This window comes from Malaclemys terrapin, chromosome 10 (assembly GCF_027887155.1).
Source record: "Malaclemys terrapin pileata isolate rMalTer1 chromosome 10, rMalTer1.hap1, whole genome shotgun sequence".
Taxonomy (NCBI): domain Eukaryota; kingdom Metazoa; phylum Chordata; order Testudines; family Emydidae; genus Malaclemys; species Malaclemys terrapin.
The window spans coordinates 43349924-43367498 of NC_071514.1; the positions used below are offsets into that span (position 1 = coordinate 43349924).

The 17575-nt window shown below is 57.3% G+C and overlaps 1 protein-coding gene across 11 annotated transcripts in view; it reads left to right on the forward strand.

The window, feature by feature from the left end:
- The first annotated feature begins 1342 nt into the window (after nucleotides 1-1342).
- Nucleotides 1343-17575, forward strand: part of PARP6 (poly(ADP-ribose) polymerase family member 6) — a 55283-nt gene continuing 39050 nt past the window's right edge. For all 11 annotated transcript variants that reach the window (XR_008446557.1, XR_008446558.1, XR_008446559.1 and 8 more), the window contains exons 1-2: nucleotides 1343-1565; nucleotides 12857-13111. Coding sequence is in view for 7 of the 11 variants with exons in the window: in XM_054043091.1 (XP_053899066.1) it covers nucleotides 13109-13111 (3 nt within the window). In the remaining 4 variants the exon portion in view is untranslated. The remainder of the gene's footprint in view (nucleotides 1566-12856; nucleotides 13112-17575) is intronic.

The window sequence follows — 17575 nt, forward strand, 5'->3', positions numbered from 1 at the left end:
GCAGCCTCACAGGCTCACCAAATAGGAGTGGGTGACAGGCGAGAACCCTGCGGAATACCATCCCCAATACTGTGGAAGTGCCCTGGGGACGTATGAGTCACAGGCCAAAGCCACCCAGCCTCTGGGACCTCCCTGAGAGCTAGTTGTCTGTGATTCCATCAAGGGGCTGCAGGCGGGACCACAGCACTGCCTGCCCATCAGCAGGGACCCTCCTCCATCCCCAGGAGAAGCTCCCTGACCAGCGAGACCAGCACAGCTTCTACCATACCCTGACATCAAGCCAGGCAGGACCAGAGGATCCTAGGTGGTGCCACAGCTGTCCTGATACAACTTCCTTAATGACCTTTCCCAGAGGAGGAAGGTCAGAGGCTGGACTGCAGTGATGAGGCTGTCAGCCCTGGGAGATGGCTTGCTTGGGGGAAGTTAGCACTTGGCCCTCCTGGGCAGAGGTGATAACTGTTTGCCAGCAAAGATCTGCCCTGTCCTTGTCTCACCACTTTACCTAGCTAGGAGGGGCACTGATCCATCCCACAGGTTGGAGGCTGCAGACCTCCAATTACCTCCTGGCTCTGCCCCAGTAAAATTGGCCCAGGGTGAGGGGAATAGCATTTGCTCTCTGCTAGAAATTGGACAATCTGGTCTGAACCTGACCAACCTTCTTGACAAAGCAATCGGGACATTCCTCCAAGTGAGGACATGCTGCCTTGGTTCCCAAGGGGAGGCAGGCTGGGCTGGGTCACCTCATCCCCTGGAACAAGCCTTCCGACTGGGGACCTTGCGGTTGGTAGGGTGGAAGAAACAAAGACTTTCTTAGCCTTCATCATCATCATCATCACCACAGCGCAGGGCCTTCAAAAGTCAACAGGCCACAGCTGGGCAGGCGGGTGAACTGTGAGGGTGGCAGAGAAGGAAAGGACATTTAGGAATCCTGGTCAAGGGTGAGAAGCTGGGTATAATTGCCGCCAGCAGTGCAGTGCTCTCCCCTCAAGAGATCTGGCACCCAGCCCCATCGATACCTGAGGGTAGGGCAGCACAGTGGGTCCCCAGGACAGACCATGGGGTAGGGAGTTGGGTCATCTCCTGTGTCTTACACTGCACCAGGGCCAGGGTGAGCTTGTGGGCTTTCTGTGCTGCACTGAGACGGCAGGCGGGGGGCTCGGCCTACAGATGCATGGACAGCCGGTGCACTAGACGCGCGTGTGTATGTGTGTGAGCTTTGTGCATCCCTGCCTCCGGCTCAACAGCACTCTCCTGCTCACTGAGCCGAAAGCAATCACATGACTCCAGCCCGGAGCGGCACTGAGCATGGGCGAAGCCATCTGGGCTGCTGTGCTGTGCTCTGTTAAGTGAAACAACAAAGCCAGGAGGAGCAGCCAGCCGACAAGCCTTTTGTTTTCTTCCACTCAGCCTCCTCAGCCCCCCTTTTGTCTGCTCCCCTGTGGAGAGAGGCCAGCCATCTCCGGCCCTGATCCCTGGCACACAGCAATGCTTCCTCCCTAGCCTGGACCAGCCTGGCAGCCTCCCAGGGCATTCGCGGCTGCAGGGACTTGGCCGAAGGAATCACCGTGAGTATCGAGGCCTGGCAGTGGCCGGAGCTGGGGCTGGGTAGGTAAGAGAGCGAGCCACACTGCCTGTCACTGAGTGGAGCAGGGAGGAGGGGGAAGTAGCCACAGACGCGGAAGGCCCTGCCCTGCCCAGCCCAGCCCTCCTGGCTCCGGCAGGTGTTGCTGAATGGACAAGCCCTTCCACTCAGGACACTGCCTGTTGTGTTGGGGCTGGGAGGGGGCAGGAGCCAGCTGGGAGGAAGGGGAGGTTTCCTGCTCATTCCCCCACCCCACACCTCGATGCCTTCTGCCCACATAGGCCTTTGTGAGGCGCTCGAGTTCTAGTCTGGCTGTGGGGGACCCTGCTGTACAGCCCAGGGCAGCAAGGGGGCAGGGCTGTGATCAGGGGAAGATAGGGTTACCATATTTTGTGCCTCCTAATGGAGGACACTCCCGGGGGCCCTGTCCCCGCCCCCAGCCCCGCCCATGCCCCCGCCCCAACTCCGCCCCCTCCCAAAGTCTCCGCCCCCTCCCCTGCTTGAAGCCTGAAGCAGGTAAGGGGGGGTGTGGGGGGAGAAGGCGCGGCCCAGGCTGGCCCCCGGCGGCTCCAGCCTGGGTCGGCTCGGGCCCTGGCCGACCACCCCCGGCTCCCAGCCCCGCGGGCCCGGCTCCCCGACCCCGGCTCCCAGCCCCCCGACCCCGGCCCCCGGCTCCCAGCCCCCCGGCTCCCAGCCCCGTGGGCCCGGCCCCCGGCTCCCAGCCCCGCAGGCCCAGGGCCCGGCACCATGCCCCCGGCCCCGCACAAAGAGGCCCCGGCCGAGCCTCCCGATTTTCCCGGACATGCCCGGCTTTTGGGGATTTCCCCCTGGACGGGGATTTGAGCCCCCAAAAGCCGGACATGTCCGGGAAAATCCGGACGTATGGTAACCCTAGGGAAGAGTCCTGCTAGCAGGTGTCTCTTTTGGGCAGCTGGCCTGAGGTGGGCCGGTGTTGTGCCATCTTCCCCTAGAGGCCATTGCTGATGGGCATGGGGGTTCAGCTCAGGTTCTTCTGCTTCCAGGGGCTGCAGCGGGGTGCGTCCAGGTGGGCCCAGCAGTCCTGTTCAGGCTCCGTTCCCCCACACAGCCTGCTCACAGGTCTGTTCCAGGCGGGCCTAGGGATCCTGGAAGGTTCAGTTCCGCCCTAGGGCTGTTCTACCCAGGCACAGGAACCCTGTTCAGGGTCTTCTGCTCCTGTGCCCAGGATCCGCCTGAGGTGGGCGTTTCTCTGCCGGGTAGGACCCAGAGCAGGCTGTGCACAGGCAGAAGGATCCCGTGAGGATATTCTGCCTATTCCCAGGAGCAAGGGAAACAGCCTGCGGCCCCTGGCATGACTGGCGGCAGGGAGCAGGCCCAGGTTCCTCACTGAGCTCTGTCAGTGTCTGAGACGGAGTTGCTGCGGCCCTGCCTGGGTGCTGTTTAAAGGGTCGCTGCCACACTTGGCGATAAAATCCCAGGAGGGGATCTGTCCCCGTGGAGTACTATTGTATCAGCGAGGCTGGGTTTGGAGCAGGGCCAACGCCTTCTGGGTCATGTCCCTAGGCAGGCCGGAGACACTGCTGAGGCCAGGGTGTGACTCCTGTCTGACGGAAGTGCAGAGACATCGTCCTCGGGTTTTGTCCTGATCCCCACTGTCTGCCTCACTGCAGTGGGGCAATGCTGCGCTGATCCCAGCTGGGGAAGGAGGGGGAGACCTTACAGAGCAAAGGAGAGCCAAAACGTCACTAAATCCATGATTCTGCTGGGCAAGCATCCCAGCTGCTGGTGGGAAGTTATCCAACCCTGCCTCTCCCAGCAGGAGGCACTGCAGGACACAATGCAGGAGCACTGGCTGTGAAGGGTTGTGGGCAGAGTCCCCCTCTCTTACAGGCGGAGTTGCCCTGGTTGCGGGATGAGTGACACAGATTCAGTGAGGGGAGCCCTGCCTTCTGTTATGTGCCAGCCCTGCCTGCCTCGTGCCAGCTCTGCCTGCAGGCAGTGACTCAGGAGTGCCCGCTGGGCGAGACTTTGCCCCACTTTAGTGGTGAGCTGCCCCTACAGAGCCAACCTGTCCGGTGCTGATCAGGGGTTAGTGCCCGTGCTGTCTGCTGAAGGAAAATGAAGCGAACTTGCATTGGGCTGTGCCTCTCTGCCAGTGACCCTTATGCCACCCACTGTATTGTTCCATGCCGGGTGGATTGAAGCACTGGCAGAGCTTTGGGTTGGGCCCCTTCACCACCTTAGCAGCTTCCTGCTCCTTCTACCCTTGTGCGTGGGAGAGTTTTATACTCCCTCCGCCCAGCCCAGAGCCTGGAGGTGGTGGCTGGGTCATTGCACCGGGCTGCCCTCACCTTCCTGGGATCTTGCCAGAGCAGTAGATCCAGCTCCTGCTTTTCCAGGTTTCCCTTGCTTCGGAGAGGCCTGCTTCTCTACTGCAGAGATTCCTAGCCATGGGGTGCGAGGTACAGGGCTCTGTACACCTCTGGGCCACATCTGTCTCTCTGGGCAGGAAGGGGTTATTCTAGGGAATTCCTCCCCCCCGGAAATAGAGGAAAGGCCTGGTAGCTGCAGCGTTAAACAGCTTCCTGGGATGGTGGTAGACTTGGAGTAGTTCAGACAAGTTTAGCTGTGTTTTCGAAAGATATGCTTTAATCCGTTTTCTTGGCAAAGTTCTGCGGCCTGTGTGTGCGAGCGTGGGGGGTCAGGCTGGAGGATCCGGGGTCCCTTCTGGTTGGAATCTGCGATTTCCTGTTCATCCCCTTTCTTCATGGGCCATGGGGAGAATGGGATTGCCCATTTTGCTCTTAACAAGCTCCCAACACTTGCTGCTGTGCATTAGGATGATGAGCATAATCAAATCTCCTGCTTCAGGCCTGGCTGCCTGCGGGGGTCAGGAAGGATCCCCCCCCGATGCACAATTGACCAGTTGTGTTCTATTTGTTTTTTTTTTGCCTTCTGAAGCATCAGAGATTGGCCACAGCTGGAGATGGGACACTGGTTGGGGTAGACCGTAGCTGTGTGGTGCTCCAGAGAATCCTCTGTCTTACATGTTGGGCTAGTGCATCCTGCTCACATGCTCAGAGTTCAACTAATTGTCAGATTTGGGGTCAGGAAGGGTTTTTTCCCCCAGGGCTGATTAGCAGGGACCTGGGGAGAGGGTCTTCTCTTTCTCTATTGCATGTGGTGCTGGTCGGCTGCTGGGATCAGCTGGGCATGTCTCACCTAATCGGTTCCCTGCCATTGCAGGGTTCTGGGGCATAGGTGGCCCCTCCATCCATCCTGTTCTCTGCCTGTGGCACACAACAGCTTAGCTGGACTAAAGCATTTCAGCTCTCAGGAGACTAAAGTCTCTGGGCTTCATCTCGGGGTTTTCAGGGGAAATGTAATGGCCGCATTTCTCCAGTTTGCTTATGAGAATGTGATGTGGGACTGGGTCAAAGCCTTGCTAAAATCCCGAGATGTCAAGGAGTCTCAGTATAATTATCTGCCCACTGCTTGGCCATCAAAGGTCAGCAGGGAGGACTCAGCCAGTTATCTCACTCCTCTGACATCTCCCTTCTGCCAAGGGCAGGATAGCTTGTCTGTCCTTGAACTGGGGGAGAGCCCCAGGGAGACACCAGCCTTCTTGAGAACCAAAGTGAGTGCTTCCCTTCAGCTGGCCCTGCTGTACCATCCTGCATGGTGTTTGGGGTCGGTGAAGGCTGGGCCAGGTAACTGTCATCCTGGCTGCCCTGCCACACAGGAGCTCATAGGGCAGTTCTCTCGGCTAGGAAAAGCAGGCTGCCCTGCCACACAGGAGCTCATAGGGCAGTTCTCTCGGCCTGACATGGAAACAGCTGCTAAAATCTGGCAGCTTATCCCGATGTCCCTTGGATTCGCTCCAGGCCTTAACTGATGGCTTGGTGAGGGCAGGATGCCCTGGGGTTACACCTGGGTGACAGAAAGGAAGGGGTTTCCCTTAGGATTCAGATATGTCTGCGAGACTTGTACGCAGCTTGACATACATACGTTTGTTCTTTGCTGTACCCCACATCAGTGCTGGAGTTAAAGACTAGGGCCTAGATCCTTAAAGGTATTTTGGCACCGAACTCCCATTGACTTTACGGGGAATTAAGTGGCTAAAGACCTTTGAGGATCTAACCTTTGCTCGTCCAAGGGCAGCATTGCAGTCTGGTGAGCTCTAAGCGTTCAAAAATCACAAGTCAGGCCTCCAAAAATTGTGACATAAGCTTAAAAATCACAAGCCCTTTAAAACAATACAGCAGGGGTTCTTTTTAGTTTGCCTTCCCCATTCTGAGCCTTTAGGCTGCACTTGCTTCATGTTTTCAAGCTTTTCTCTGCAACCATAAGGGCTAGAAACTTCCTGTATTTGAACAGAAAATTGGGATTCTCCTGGATCTGTGCTAGGAGCTGCACAGGCACAGAGCAACAGACAGGCCACAAGGAGCTCCCAATCGGAATAGGCAGGACAAAGGGTGGGACAGGAAGCAGCTGCAAAGAGAGGACGTGGGTTTCCTAGGGTGCCACAACATTGCATGCTGGGCCATGAAGTCTCTGCGGGTTGTGCTTCTCTATTAACTACGAGGGCACCTGCAATCAGAGGTATTGTGGCCTAGTGGTTAGAGCACTGCACGGGCGATGGGAGTCTCCTGTCTCCTAGCCCAGGTCCTTGACCCCCAGCTCACACTGCCTCCTGGATGGCAGGGGTCTCGTGTTTACACCAGAGGGCAGCCTGCAGAGACGCCAGGTCCCAACACACTCTGAGCAAAACAAGCTGGAGCATTGCCGTTTCTTTCCATACGTCCTGGTCTGTTAAGAGGAGGGTGCTCCATGGGCCAGGCCACACTTTTCCCACTCTGGTTGAAAGGCAGCCCTATGGGGGTGGAGCAGGGAGCGGAAGGAACCAGCCCACCTGCATCAGTGTAGCTGGGGTAGCGCTAGCTTCCTGCCCCAGGCAGAAGGTCTGGGGCCCAGTTCTGAGAGCAGCTGGAATCCCTGTGTGATCTCTTGTCTTCCCACGCTGCACAGCGAAGTAAGGACGCGGCTGAGACAGGGACTAAATGAAGTCACCAGGGTTTATCTATCGTTGCTCAGCGGTGCCGGACCATTGTGCCCATCAGATGGTGGTTGGGCTCCTAGGAAATGACTGGTGGGGCCCACTCTGCCTGCTTCCGCCCTGCCTGGAGGGGATCCTCTGTCAGGAGCTCTCCCCTGTCACAGGGAAACTGCTCCTGGCCCAGGTTGTTAGGGAACACTTCAGTGAAGATGAAGTGATGTGCCTGGGGGCTCACAGGGAATATGTGGCAGAGCTGGGAGTTGTGCCCAGGTCTCTTGGAGCGTCACCAAGACAGGAGATTGTCTTAGAATGATCCATGCTGGGGGTCTCTCTTCGCCTCCTGGTTCCTGCACTCGGGACATGTTTTCCAGCTTTTCTCAGCATCCCCCAGGGCTAGAAACTCTTGGATATACTTGAAAGCCCAGATTCTCAACCCGTGAGGCCAGAAGCTGGGGTTCTATGAAAACCACCAATGATCCCGAGCCTCATCCTAAAATCATGGGCGTTGGCAGCACCGCTCTGGAGCCCCTGGTCAGTGCCCTGCCTCCTAAGACCCCTTCTTCCCTCCAGCCACAGGGGAGAGTAACGGGTTTTGAGAAGGACTGGACAGCAGCAGCAGGCTCCCCACCCTAGGGCTGGGCTGAAAGGAGCCCTGATGTTCGGGTGGGTGGGGAAGTTTCTAGTCAGCCAGCCCTTCGCCTCGGCATGCCCCCAACCAACACTTAGGCAGGCCCTGTGCAGTACCATGGCAGCATGCTGGCTAGGAGCTGCAGTGGTCTGTGCCCAGCAGCCCCAGTAAAGAACCCCTTTAATACACTCACCACATTTCCTCTGTTGAGAGGGACAATATAGCACCATCCTGCTGCGGCTCTGGGCCGGACAGTCCCCTGCCAGCCACTGGAGAGCTGTCATACCCACAAGGGGCTGCATGGGAAGCCTTGCCCTCTCCCGCCCCAGCCATGCCCCTGTTCGCGTGTTGTGTGGTGTGTGGCATGAAGGCTCCATGCCCCTGGAGGATCGCTCTCGTGCTGGTGTGCTCCTCCCTGGGTGGGCCAAGCTGACTTTACCCAATGACACTGTGTCCTTATAGGACTTGGGTGGTATCCCTTTAAATAGCCTGTGAGCCCTCTAGTGGCGCTCACGGTGTTCTCCACTTTCAGCCATGTGTACATGGAGCTGGGCTTGCAGGGTGGTGTTAGTGCCCATGGGCTTTCTGCATCGTCACTGCCTCAAAGTTGTGTTGGTGCAGAGCTGAGGCTGACAGACAGTGGCTCCTGCCTTGCCAGGACACCGAGTGCCCCTGAACCTAACCCTCTGCAAAGCAGAGACACGGAGTTGGGGGACACACCAGCCCCCACCCATCACCTTAATTCTGCCCTGTGGAGGTGGCAAGAGCCCCTGGGGATATGCTGCTACCTGCTTGCTAGGCTGAGTTCTGAAAGGGTGAAAGGCCCCGCATGTTGGCAGGGGGGTCCCCATGGACTTGGCTCGGCATTGCAAAGGATTTAAAAGAAATCCTGGCTTGTCCCTTGCTCTCACTCCCTGGCCCAGCCCCACTGCCCTGGTCAGGCCCTGCAGATTCCCCCAGCCATACTGTTCCATCGAGGGCCAGGCCCCTCCAGCTGTGTGCAGTGCCACGGCTCCTGCCACAAGCCATCAGAGCTGCTTCTGCCCCTGCCAGTAAGGTGTCTCCCACCCCAGCCTCTGCAGCCTCTGTTGGGTCTAGCAGGAAGATCAGAGAGCTCACTACCCCATGGCCTGAGTCTCAGGCTAGGTCTACACTACCCGCCTGAATCGGCGGGTAGAAATCGACCTCTCGAGGATCGATTTATCGCGTCTCATCGGGACGCGACAATCGATCCCCGAATCGATGCTCTTACTTCACCAGCGGAGGTGGGAGTAAGCGCCGTCGACGGGAAGCCGCAGAGGTCAATTTTTCCGCCGTCCCTACAGCGGGGTAAGTCGGCTGCAATACGTCGAATTCAGCTACGCTATTCGCGTAGCTGAATTTGCGTATCTTAAATCGACCCTCCCCCCCCTCGTAGTGAAGACCTGCCCTTAGAGAGAGCACCCGGTAACATTCCCAGCATGCAAAGAGCCACAATCAGAACCCACAGCGGATTGCAGGCTGCCAGCCTAGCTCTGATTGCATCCGTAAACCTGAATTCACAGTGCAGGGCTGCTGGGGGAAGGCAGGAGGGCCCCCAGGAAAGCGAGGGGCTGGTAGCTCAGCCTGGGAGAGAGTGGAGGAGCCCAGTAATGCCACCAGTGCCTGGGTGTGTGCCAGCACTGGAGCTATCACTGTTCTACCCAAAGGCCTTGGCATCTTGCAGCCCATGGCTGGCGTTTGCTCCATCGCAGGCAGTCAGTGGCATTTCCCTGCCCTAGCCAAGCATCATGTTCTCATCCCAGAGGAGAAATTACTCAGGGAAACCGAGCAGCGGCCCGGGGCTGCTGTTAGCGCTGGCCGAGGGAGGTCAGGTGCCATTCATAAAGCTCAGCTCCCCGCGTGGCAGAGATGACACGTAGGCAGGGGCTTTATTAGCTGCTGTCATCCTGGAGGGCGCAAACCCCAAGTCAAAGCCATAATTGTTTAGGTCTTTTTAGCTGGAAAACTGACATTTTGGCACCTTTGGAAGCTATTAATTGTCTGTGCGTAGTTAACATTGCTCTAGGTTTGCTAGCTCAGGGGCACTGTGGGTGGGGACAAGACAGAGCTACTTCAGTCCCAGCCTTGTCCAGCAAGGAGGGCTGGAGGAAATGGCACCGTCTATGCCAATCCCGGCTTTTGCCAGTAGGAGGCGCTGTAGGAAAGCCAGCTGATGACAGCTCGCAGCTGCTTCAGCCTCTGTCTGTAGGGAATGGCCAAGCAATGCTGGACTGAAGGCCCAGGCTCCCCCCTACAGGGGATGATCTATGGCCCAGCTCTGTGGTATTCACAACTGTCACTTCCAATAGGAAGAGCATGGGTTGTGGGTAGCGCCCACAGCCAGGGCCGGCTCCAGGCGAAGGACCTCCCGCCGAATTGCCGCCGCAGATTGCGATCGCGGCTTTTTTTTTTTTTTTTTTTGGCTGCTTGGGGCGGCCAAAACCCTGAAGCCGGCCCTGCCCACAGCTACCTCGCTGTCAGCCTCTCCCAGCAGCTCACGGCAGAGCAACACAGCCCTGGCTTTGCTCTTGGGCCAGTCTGATCACGCGACAGTCTAACCTGGGGCATGAGCCAGAGCTGAGACGACGCTTTCAGTCCAACTCCATAGGAATTGCCGGGACCACATTCTGGTCACTTGTTGGCACGCTCTAACGCAGGGTGCCAGGTGCGGGAAGGGAAAGGGAGTCTGAAGCTTTAAGGTGGCGGGTTTCTCCCCCCACCCATCTGGCCTGGAGGCTGCTGATGGGGTTCTGATTGCCAGCGAGGCAGGTGAGAGGCAGGGGTAGAGGGGTGAAGTGGCAGCAGCCTTGGACCCAAGAGTGGTATGGGGCCCTGTGTGTTTGGGTCTGGGTGAGCTGCAAGAGTCTGTCCACTAGGGGGACACATGGAGCTGCACTCCACTAATGCAGGATGAGCCATGGGAGCTGTCCCCAGGGGTGATGCCATGGGCCTTCAGGGTGCAGCGGCTATGAAGGGAGCCCTCTGGTGGGTGCAGTTATGTTGGGTGCTTGGGTGACTGGTGGGTGCGGGTGTGTCTGGTGGTTGGATGACTGCTGGGTGTGGGTGAGTTGGATGGTTGGTTGACTGGTGGGTGTGGTTATGTTGGGGGTAGGGTAACTGACAGATGTGGGAGTGATGATTGGTGGGGCAGCTGGTGGGTGCAGGCATGTCGCGTGGTTGGGTGACTGGTGGGTGTGGGCGAGATGGGTGGTTGGGTGACTGGTGGGTGCAGGTGAGTTGGGTGGTTGGGTGACTGGCGGATGTGGGCATGTCAGGTGGATGGGTGACTGGTGGGTGTGGTTATGTTGGGTGGTTGGGTGACTGGCGGGTGCAGGTGAATGGGTGACTGGCAGGTGTGGTTATGTTGGAGGTAGGGTAACTGACAGATGTGGGAGTGTCAGTTGGTGGGGCAGCTGGCATATGTGGTCAAGTCGGGTGTTTGGGTGACTGACGGGTGTGGGCGATTCGAGTGCTTGGGTGACTGGCGGACATGTTGGGCAGTAGGGTGATAGGTGGGTGTGGGCATGTTGGGGTAGGTGGCTTGCCTGCCTGTTGCTTGGGCATTCTTTGCCATGGAAGGAATATTAGTCCTTGGCCAGATTCCCGGTTGGGGCCTCTTCTCCCGCCCTGCACTGGCCCTGCAGTTTCAGCTGGCTAAGGGATTCCAAACTGCTATGTGCAATTGCTGTGTGCCATTAAACAGCTGGCATGCTCCGCCCCAGAGGTGGCTGCATTTCAGCAGAGGGGGCTGGGATTGTTTCCCAATATTACTATATTGTCAGGACTATTACTGCAGCACTGGGGCTGGAATACCCCAGCTGGGGTATTGCTACGGCTGGGTGCTCCTGCACTCTGCTAAACTGGGTAATCTCCGTAGTCCAGGTGCAGGGGCCCCTGCCTGTGGGGAGGAGTGGCTGCGTGTGCCTCCTGCTGGTAGGGCTGGGCGTTACAAGGGAGAGCAGGAGGAGGCTAATGCTGCCTGCTCAGTCATGGTCTAAAGCATGGTGGGTTCGAACTCCCTTTTCCAGCCTCTCACTCAATAGCTGGACCAACCCTTCCCTCCAGGCCTGTGGAACCAGCCCGGGCCATCTACACACAGCCAGCCTCTCGCTCAGGTGTTCTTACCCTGGCCTCACCACCCAACATCGGCTCTCCAGAGAGTGTCCCAGAGCTGTGAGGTTGGCTGGGTTTGGCTCCCCGCTCTGGACCTTGCAGCCTGCTGTGCGGGGTCATGGGGCTGCTCAGGTTTGGCCTGGCCACCCCTCTGTCCTGATGGTGGGGGGGGCCATCTGGTCCAAGTGTGAGGGAGTGCCACTGCCACCCGTGTGCCAGGTTGCAACACCGCCCAAGGCTGAGCCAAACCTTAGCGGTGCTGCGGCCTTGGAGCTCGCAACCCCCAGAGTGGGGAGCCGAGCTCTGCCAGCATCACGGGCTAGGCCAGGAGGGAGCAGCTGGTGTCATGTTCCCCTGTATGTACTGGCCCTTTGGTGTTCCCCCTGCCCCGCAGCTGGGTGACACCCCATCTTCCATATCCTCTGTCCCGGGCACCCTGATGTGCCCTCCGCTGCACAGCCAGGCTCCTCCCCCACTGCACCCCAGTCTCTTCAGCCCCCCAACTCCTCCCAGCCCCCCACTTTATCCCCAGAACCTAAACTGCCCCCAACCCAGGGGCCATGTGTGGGAGGTTCTGCTTTTTGGGTAACTATCAGCTTGCCAACCCTCTGCCCCCAGAGCCTTCCCCCAGTCCCTCACTGTACCCCTATGTCCCTCTTCCCCCCAGTTCCTTCCCCAGCACTCCCAGAACCATTAATTCCTTCCTGACTGCACCCCTCAATCTCTCCACTCCACTTCCAGGCCCTCAAATTCCCCCATCCCTTATCCTCTGCCCTCCATGAGCTGGGGGGCTGTTTGTTTTGGGGTGTCTTGACTTGCCCCTCCCCCCAGTTGCAGATGTGTGGGGTGGTCCCTAGCTGTTCATATCTGGCTGGAGCATCTGGAATCTTTGCTCCGAGACCCCTTGGATGGACCTCTGAGGGTGCATCGGGTCTGGGGGCATCTCAGGGGGTCTCTGGGGTGTGACAGGCCAGCCAGGTTTGCAGATAGGTTCTGAGCCCCAAAAGGCTGAGAATCACTTCCCTAGCTGCTGTCACACCCTCGTGTGGGCTGGCCAGTGGAGGGCCCCTGACTCCCGCCACTGGGCCGGGCCATGTGTCACACTTACTCTATGGGGGCGAGGAGGGTTAAATACTTCAGAGGAAAGTTTCCTCTGCCTCTGCTGCCTGGCTGCCCAGGGGACCAGCCCAACGCCCTGCAAGAGGCTGTGCGCTTGTCCTGCTGCACCCACTTGCCCTGTGTGTGTTCCCCGGGCACAGCAGGGTGGCATGGGCCCATGTTCCTGCCATGTGAAAGTGAGCCTTCTCTTCCTCGGGCATGGGAGTGAGGCAGGATTCCTTCCTGGCCTGCGACGCAGGAGGGTGAGGGCAGGATGCCGGGCACGAGGGGTGCCAGAGGCGCTGCCTGGGGGCCGAGGCACCTGTGCCACATCCCTGGTCTTGCCTCTCTGTCTGCAATCCCTGTGTTTGCCGTGCAGGGCCAGCAGTGTTTGGAGCAGCACCCGAGCCCCCGCTGCACAGTGCTGACGTAACCATGATGCTGGCTGCCTTTTAGAGGCCAGGGACTCGGTTGCCTGGAAACAGCAGAAGATACTCTCCAGCCCGGATCTCAGCCCTGACGTCAAGGCCTGACGCTGCCTGGATGCCTGGCTCGCTCTTTCCAGGCCGCCTGGTGTCATGGAGGGGAGAGGCCTAGCCTGACAGAGGAGTGCCCGGGAACCACGAAGCAAATGGTGAGCAGGGCGTGGCAGAGGGACAGGCAGGCAAGCGGGAGCCCCAGCCCAGCGCAGCAATGGCCACCAGGCTGCTGCTGTGGGGGAAAGCCCAGGGGTGCAGGCGTTGGAAAGCAGCATGGAGGGAAACAAGGGGTGAATGTGGGGAGGGGTCAACCCAAGGCTCATGGCGCTCTGACTCCCCCAGCCTCCCAGCGCGAAGAGATGGCGCTGAGGTGGGAGGGCACAGTCAGGGGTGTTGTGGACAAGTGAGACTGTCGGGGCTCAGAGCACAAGATCAGGGGTTCCCAGAGAGCAGCTGGTTTGGCAAAGGATATCAGGCCAGGGCTGTGTGCCAGCCACACAGATGGGCAAGGCTTGCCATTTGGGGTGTGGCTTCTTTGTACTTTCTTCTCTCTGTCTCTTTCTATCTATCTCGTTCCTCCCTCCCTCCTCCCTCATGGCCTCTTCCATACTGTCTTTTCTTGCCTATCTCTTTATCTTTCTGACTGTTTTCCATCTTTCTTGTTTTCGTTGCTCAGTGGCCAAAGAAGGTCCATCTCACTCCTCCCTTGCCGCCTGTTTTCTGTCCCTCACTCTGTTTTCCTTTCCCCTTTTTATCCTTCCTTCCTTTCTCCTAACCTGACTGTTATCTCTGAAGCATTGGGAATCTGGCCCTTGGAATTTCTTCCTGGAGAAACTGGGCTTAGACCTGGCTCCTAACCACAGGGCCTCTAGCAGCCACCATGGGAAGAAGAGTACCCGAATGCAAGGAAGGAATGATGGGCTTGCAAATGTCCCAGAGCACTTGGGTGGGGGCTCCTGGCTCTGAAGATATGAAGGGCCTGATTCTGCTCTGCAGTACTCCCAAGCCTGTTTTCCCCCTCTCTAAATACAATTGGTCTGTTCTGTGTTTGTACGGCACCTAGCATCAAGCTTCATGCTTAGGGCTCTAGGGGCTTCGGTAAATAATAATAAAATAATTGGCACAGCTTTTTTCTGCTTCCCTGGTCCATCACTGTATTGTTAATTAAGAACTCTAATAATTAGTAACACATTTCTATTAAGTATAGGGTTACCATATTTTGTGCCTCCTAATGGAGGACACTCCCGGGGGCCCTGCCCCCGCCCCCAGCCCCGCCCATGCCCCCGCCCCAACTCCGCCCCCTCCCCTGCTTGAAGCCTGAAGCAGGTAAGGAGGGGTGTGGGGGGAGAAGGCGCGGCCCAGGCTGGCCCCTGGCGGCTCCAGCCTGGGTCGGCTCGGGCCCTGGCCGACCACCCCCGGCTCCCAGCCCCGCGGGCCGGCTCCCGGCTCCCAGCCCCCCGACCCCGGCCCGGCTCCCAGCCCCCCGACCCCGGCCCCCGGCTCCCAGCCCTGCGGGCCCGGACCCCGGCTCCCCGACCCCGGCCCCCAGCCCCGCGGGCCGGCCCCCGGCTCCCAGCCCCGCGGGCCGGCTCCCGGCTCCCAGCCCCCCGACCCCGGCCCGGCTCCCCGACCCCGGCCCCCAGCCCCGCGGGCCCGGCTCCCGGCTCCCAGCCCCCCGACCCCGGCCCGGCTCCCAGCCCCGCGGGCCGGCTCCCGGCTCCCAGCCCCCCGACCCCGGCCCGGCTCCCCGACTCCGGCCCGGCTCCCGGCCCCGCGGGGCCGGCGCCCGGCTCCCAGCCCCGCGGGCCCGGCGCCCGGCTCCCAGCCCCGCGGGCCCGGCCCGGCACCATGCCCCCGGCCCCGCACAAAGAGGCCCCGGCCGAGCCTCCCGATTTTCCCGGACATGCCCGGCTTTTGGGGATTTCCCCCCGGACGGGGATTTGAGCCCCCAAAAGCCGGACATGTCCGGGAAAATCCGGACGTATGGTAACCCTAATTAAGTAGCATCTAAAGATGCCAGTTGAGAGCAGGGCCCCATTGTGCTTGGCACTGTAAACACAGAGAGTAAGAGGTGGTCCCAACCCCGGAGCGTGTACAATCTCAGTCAACAGGATAGACACAAGGTGGGGGAGGGTGTCATTGCTGTATGTACTTGAGAGGGAAAACAATGCAGCTATTTCTTTAAAGGAGTGTGGCTTGTGTCATTTTTGATTCCTATGTGGTGCATCCACATGGCCCCAAAGTTCATTTTATTCTTTTACACTTTTTTGCTGCTTGGTTTTGCTATTTTCAAAGCTCAGGTCTGGTCTCTCCTGTTTGTCCGTCTATGGATGACAAAGAGTAAGTAGGTCTAGTGAAAGATATCATCTCACCCACCTTATATCTCATATCGCTTAACAAAGGAAGGTTAAAAGGTGACTTGATTACAGCCTATATGGGGAACAAATATTTAATAGTGGGCTCTTTGGTCTAGCAGAGGAAGGTCTAACACGATCCAATGGCTGGAAGTTGAGGTGAGACACATTCAGACTAGCAATAAAGGGTAAATTTGTAACAGTGAGGGGAATTAACCACTGGGACAGTTTACCAAGGGTCGTGTTGGATTCTAGGAATTATTTTGGGGCAGTTCTCTGGCCTGTGCTATACAGGAGGTCAGACTAGCTGATCACAGTGGTCCATTCTGGGCTTGGAATCTGTGACTGGCAGGAGACATTACAGACACCTGGCAACATTTTCAAATGCACCTAGGTGACTTAGGAGCCTAAGTTCCATTGATTTGCATGGGGTATAGGCTTCCAGGTGACACAGATGCTTTAAAAATGTTGCCCGTGCCCCCCGATTAATGGAGAAGAGAGGTTAATTTAATGCCAATAGTTTGCTGAGCACTCGCTGGTGGTGTGCGGAGAGCTGGCTGGTCCCACAATGCTGGTTCCTCCTTGCTATTTCCAACAGATAAATTGCATCAAAAGAAGCTAAAAATACATTGAATGCTTCCCTAATATCATTCTTCCATGTTAGTGAACGTTGTAACTGCCAGGGGCCTGGGAGCTGGGCTGGGCTGTGGGGAGTGTTTGTTTGACAGTCTCATGGGGGATGATGAGGGGTGAGCATAGTGAAAGAACTAGAATAGAGCAGTATTAGCATGTGGCCCACGGTGGGAAAACTGGAGAGAACCCCTGGTTTCAAATGCTGAGTCTTTTGTTAACTTTCAATTCACTCAAACAGCTGACAAACTGGTGGGAGAAAAGCTCTGTTGTTAAAGGTCCAGCAGCCCCATGTAGCTAAGGGCTGAGTGAGTTCCCAGTCCCCATCTCTGGCTCCCCCGAGAATGACCTCCTGCCCCATAGGGGAAATACGGCAGGCCATTCCTAAGACCCTCATATAAAAACAAGCTGCACTCTCTCTCCCCTTATGGAAAACAAGCCACAATCTGGCCTCCTGTGGCTACTGGGAAGGGTCAGGAAAGGGCACAGGCCCCTCAGTAGCTGATCTGGTCTGGACACATGTGTGGAGGGAAAGCGCTATCACCAGTTGGCCAGTGGGACCAGGTCAGAGCTCTGCCCTGGCTCACTGCCTGGGGAGGACGGCCCAGTGGGTAGGGCACCGGAGGGGATCTCAGCAGACCTGCAGTCAGTTTCCAGTTCAGCCACAAGTGACATTGGGCAAGCATCTTCCTCTCCCCACGCCTGGGGTTTGCTAGAAGCTGGGGATGTACAGTTGGAAGTGACAGAGGAGGAGAAAGACCTGGGTGTATTGGTTGATCACAGGATGACTGTGAGCTGTCAATGTGATGCAGCCGTGAAAAAGGCTAATGCAGTTCTAGGACGCATCAGGCGAGGTATTTCCAGTAGAGACAGGGAGGTGTTAGTATCATTATACAAGGCACTGGTGAGACCTCATCTGGAATACTGTGTGCAATGCTCATCTCCCAGGCTTAGGGAAGATGAATTCAAACTGGAACAGATACAGAGAAGGGCTCCTAGGATGTTGTGAGGAATGGAAAACTTACCTTACGGGAGGAGACTCGAAGAGCTTGGCTTGTTTAGCCTGACCAAACGAAAGCTGAGGGGAGATAGGATTGCTCCCTATAAATATATCAGAGGATAAATACCAGGGAGGGAGAGGAGTTATTTAAGTTAAATGCCAGTGCTGACACAAGAACAAATGGCTATAAACTGGCCAGCAACAATGTGACGGTGCTGCCCATGGGAGCCAGTTGAGGTCTCAATTAGGGTGAACTGCAAACAAAACGGGGCAGACAAACCCCAAATGCTGGTGGATATTCCAGTATTTAGTTTACCAAGCCAGCACAGAACAGATTCTATAGTACCTCACTGGTTACTCAGAAGTCCAAACAATGCAGTTCCCTTAAAGTACCCAGCCTCAGGCCTCCATCCAGACACACGTATCAAACATATGATGATGATTACTGAAAATCTTATCTCGTCATATAAAAGAATAGGTTCTTCCAATTCCAAAGGATCAGCCACATAGCCAGGTTCAATTATAACTTAGATCTTACCCAAAATACACGCTATAGTCAATTTTTATTAACTAAACTAAAATTTATTAAAAAAGAAGAGAGTGAGTGTTGGTTAAAAGATCAATATACATACAGA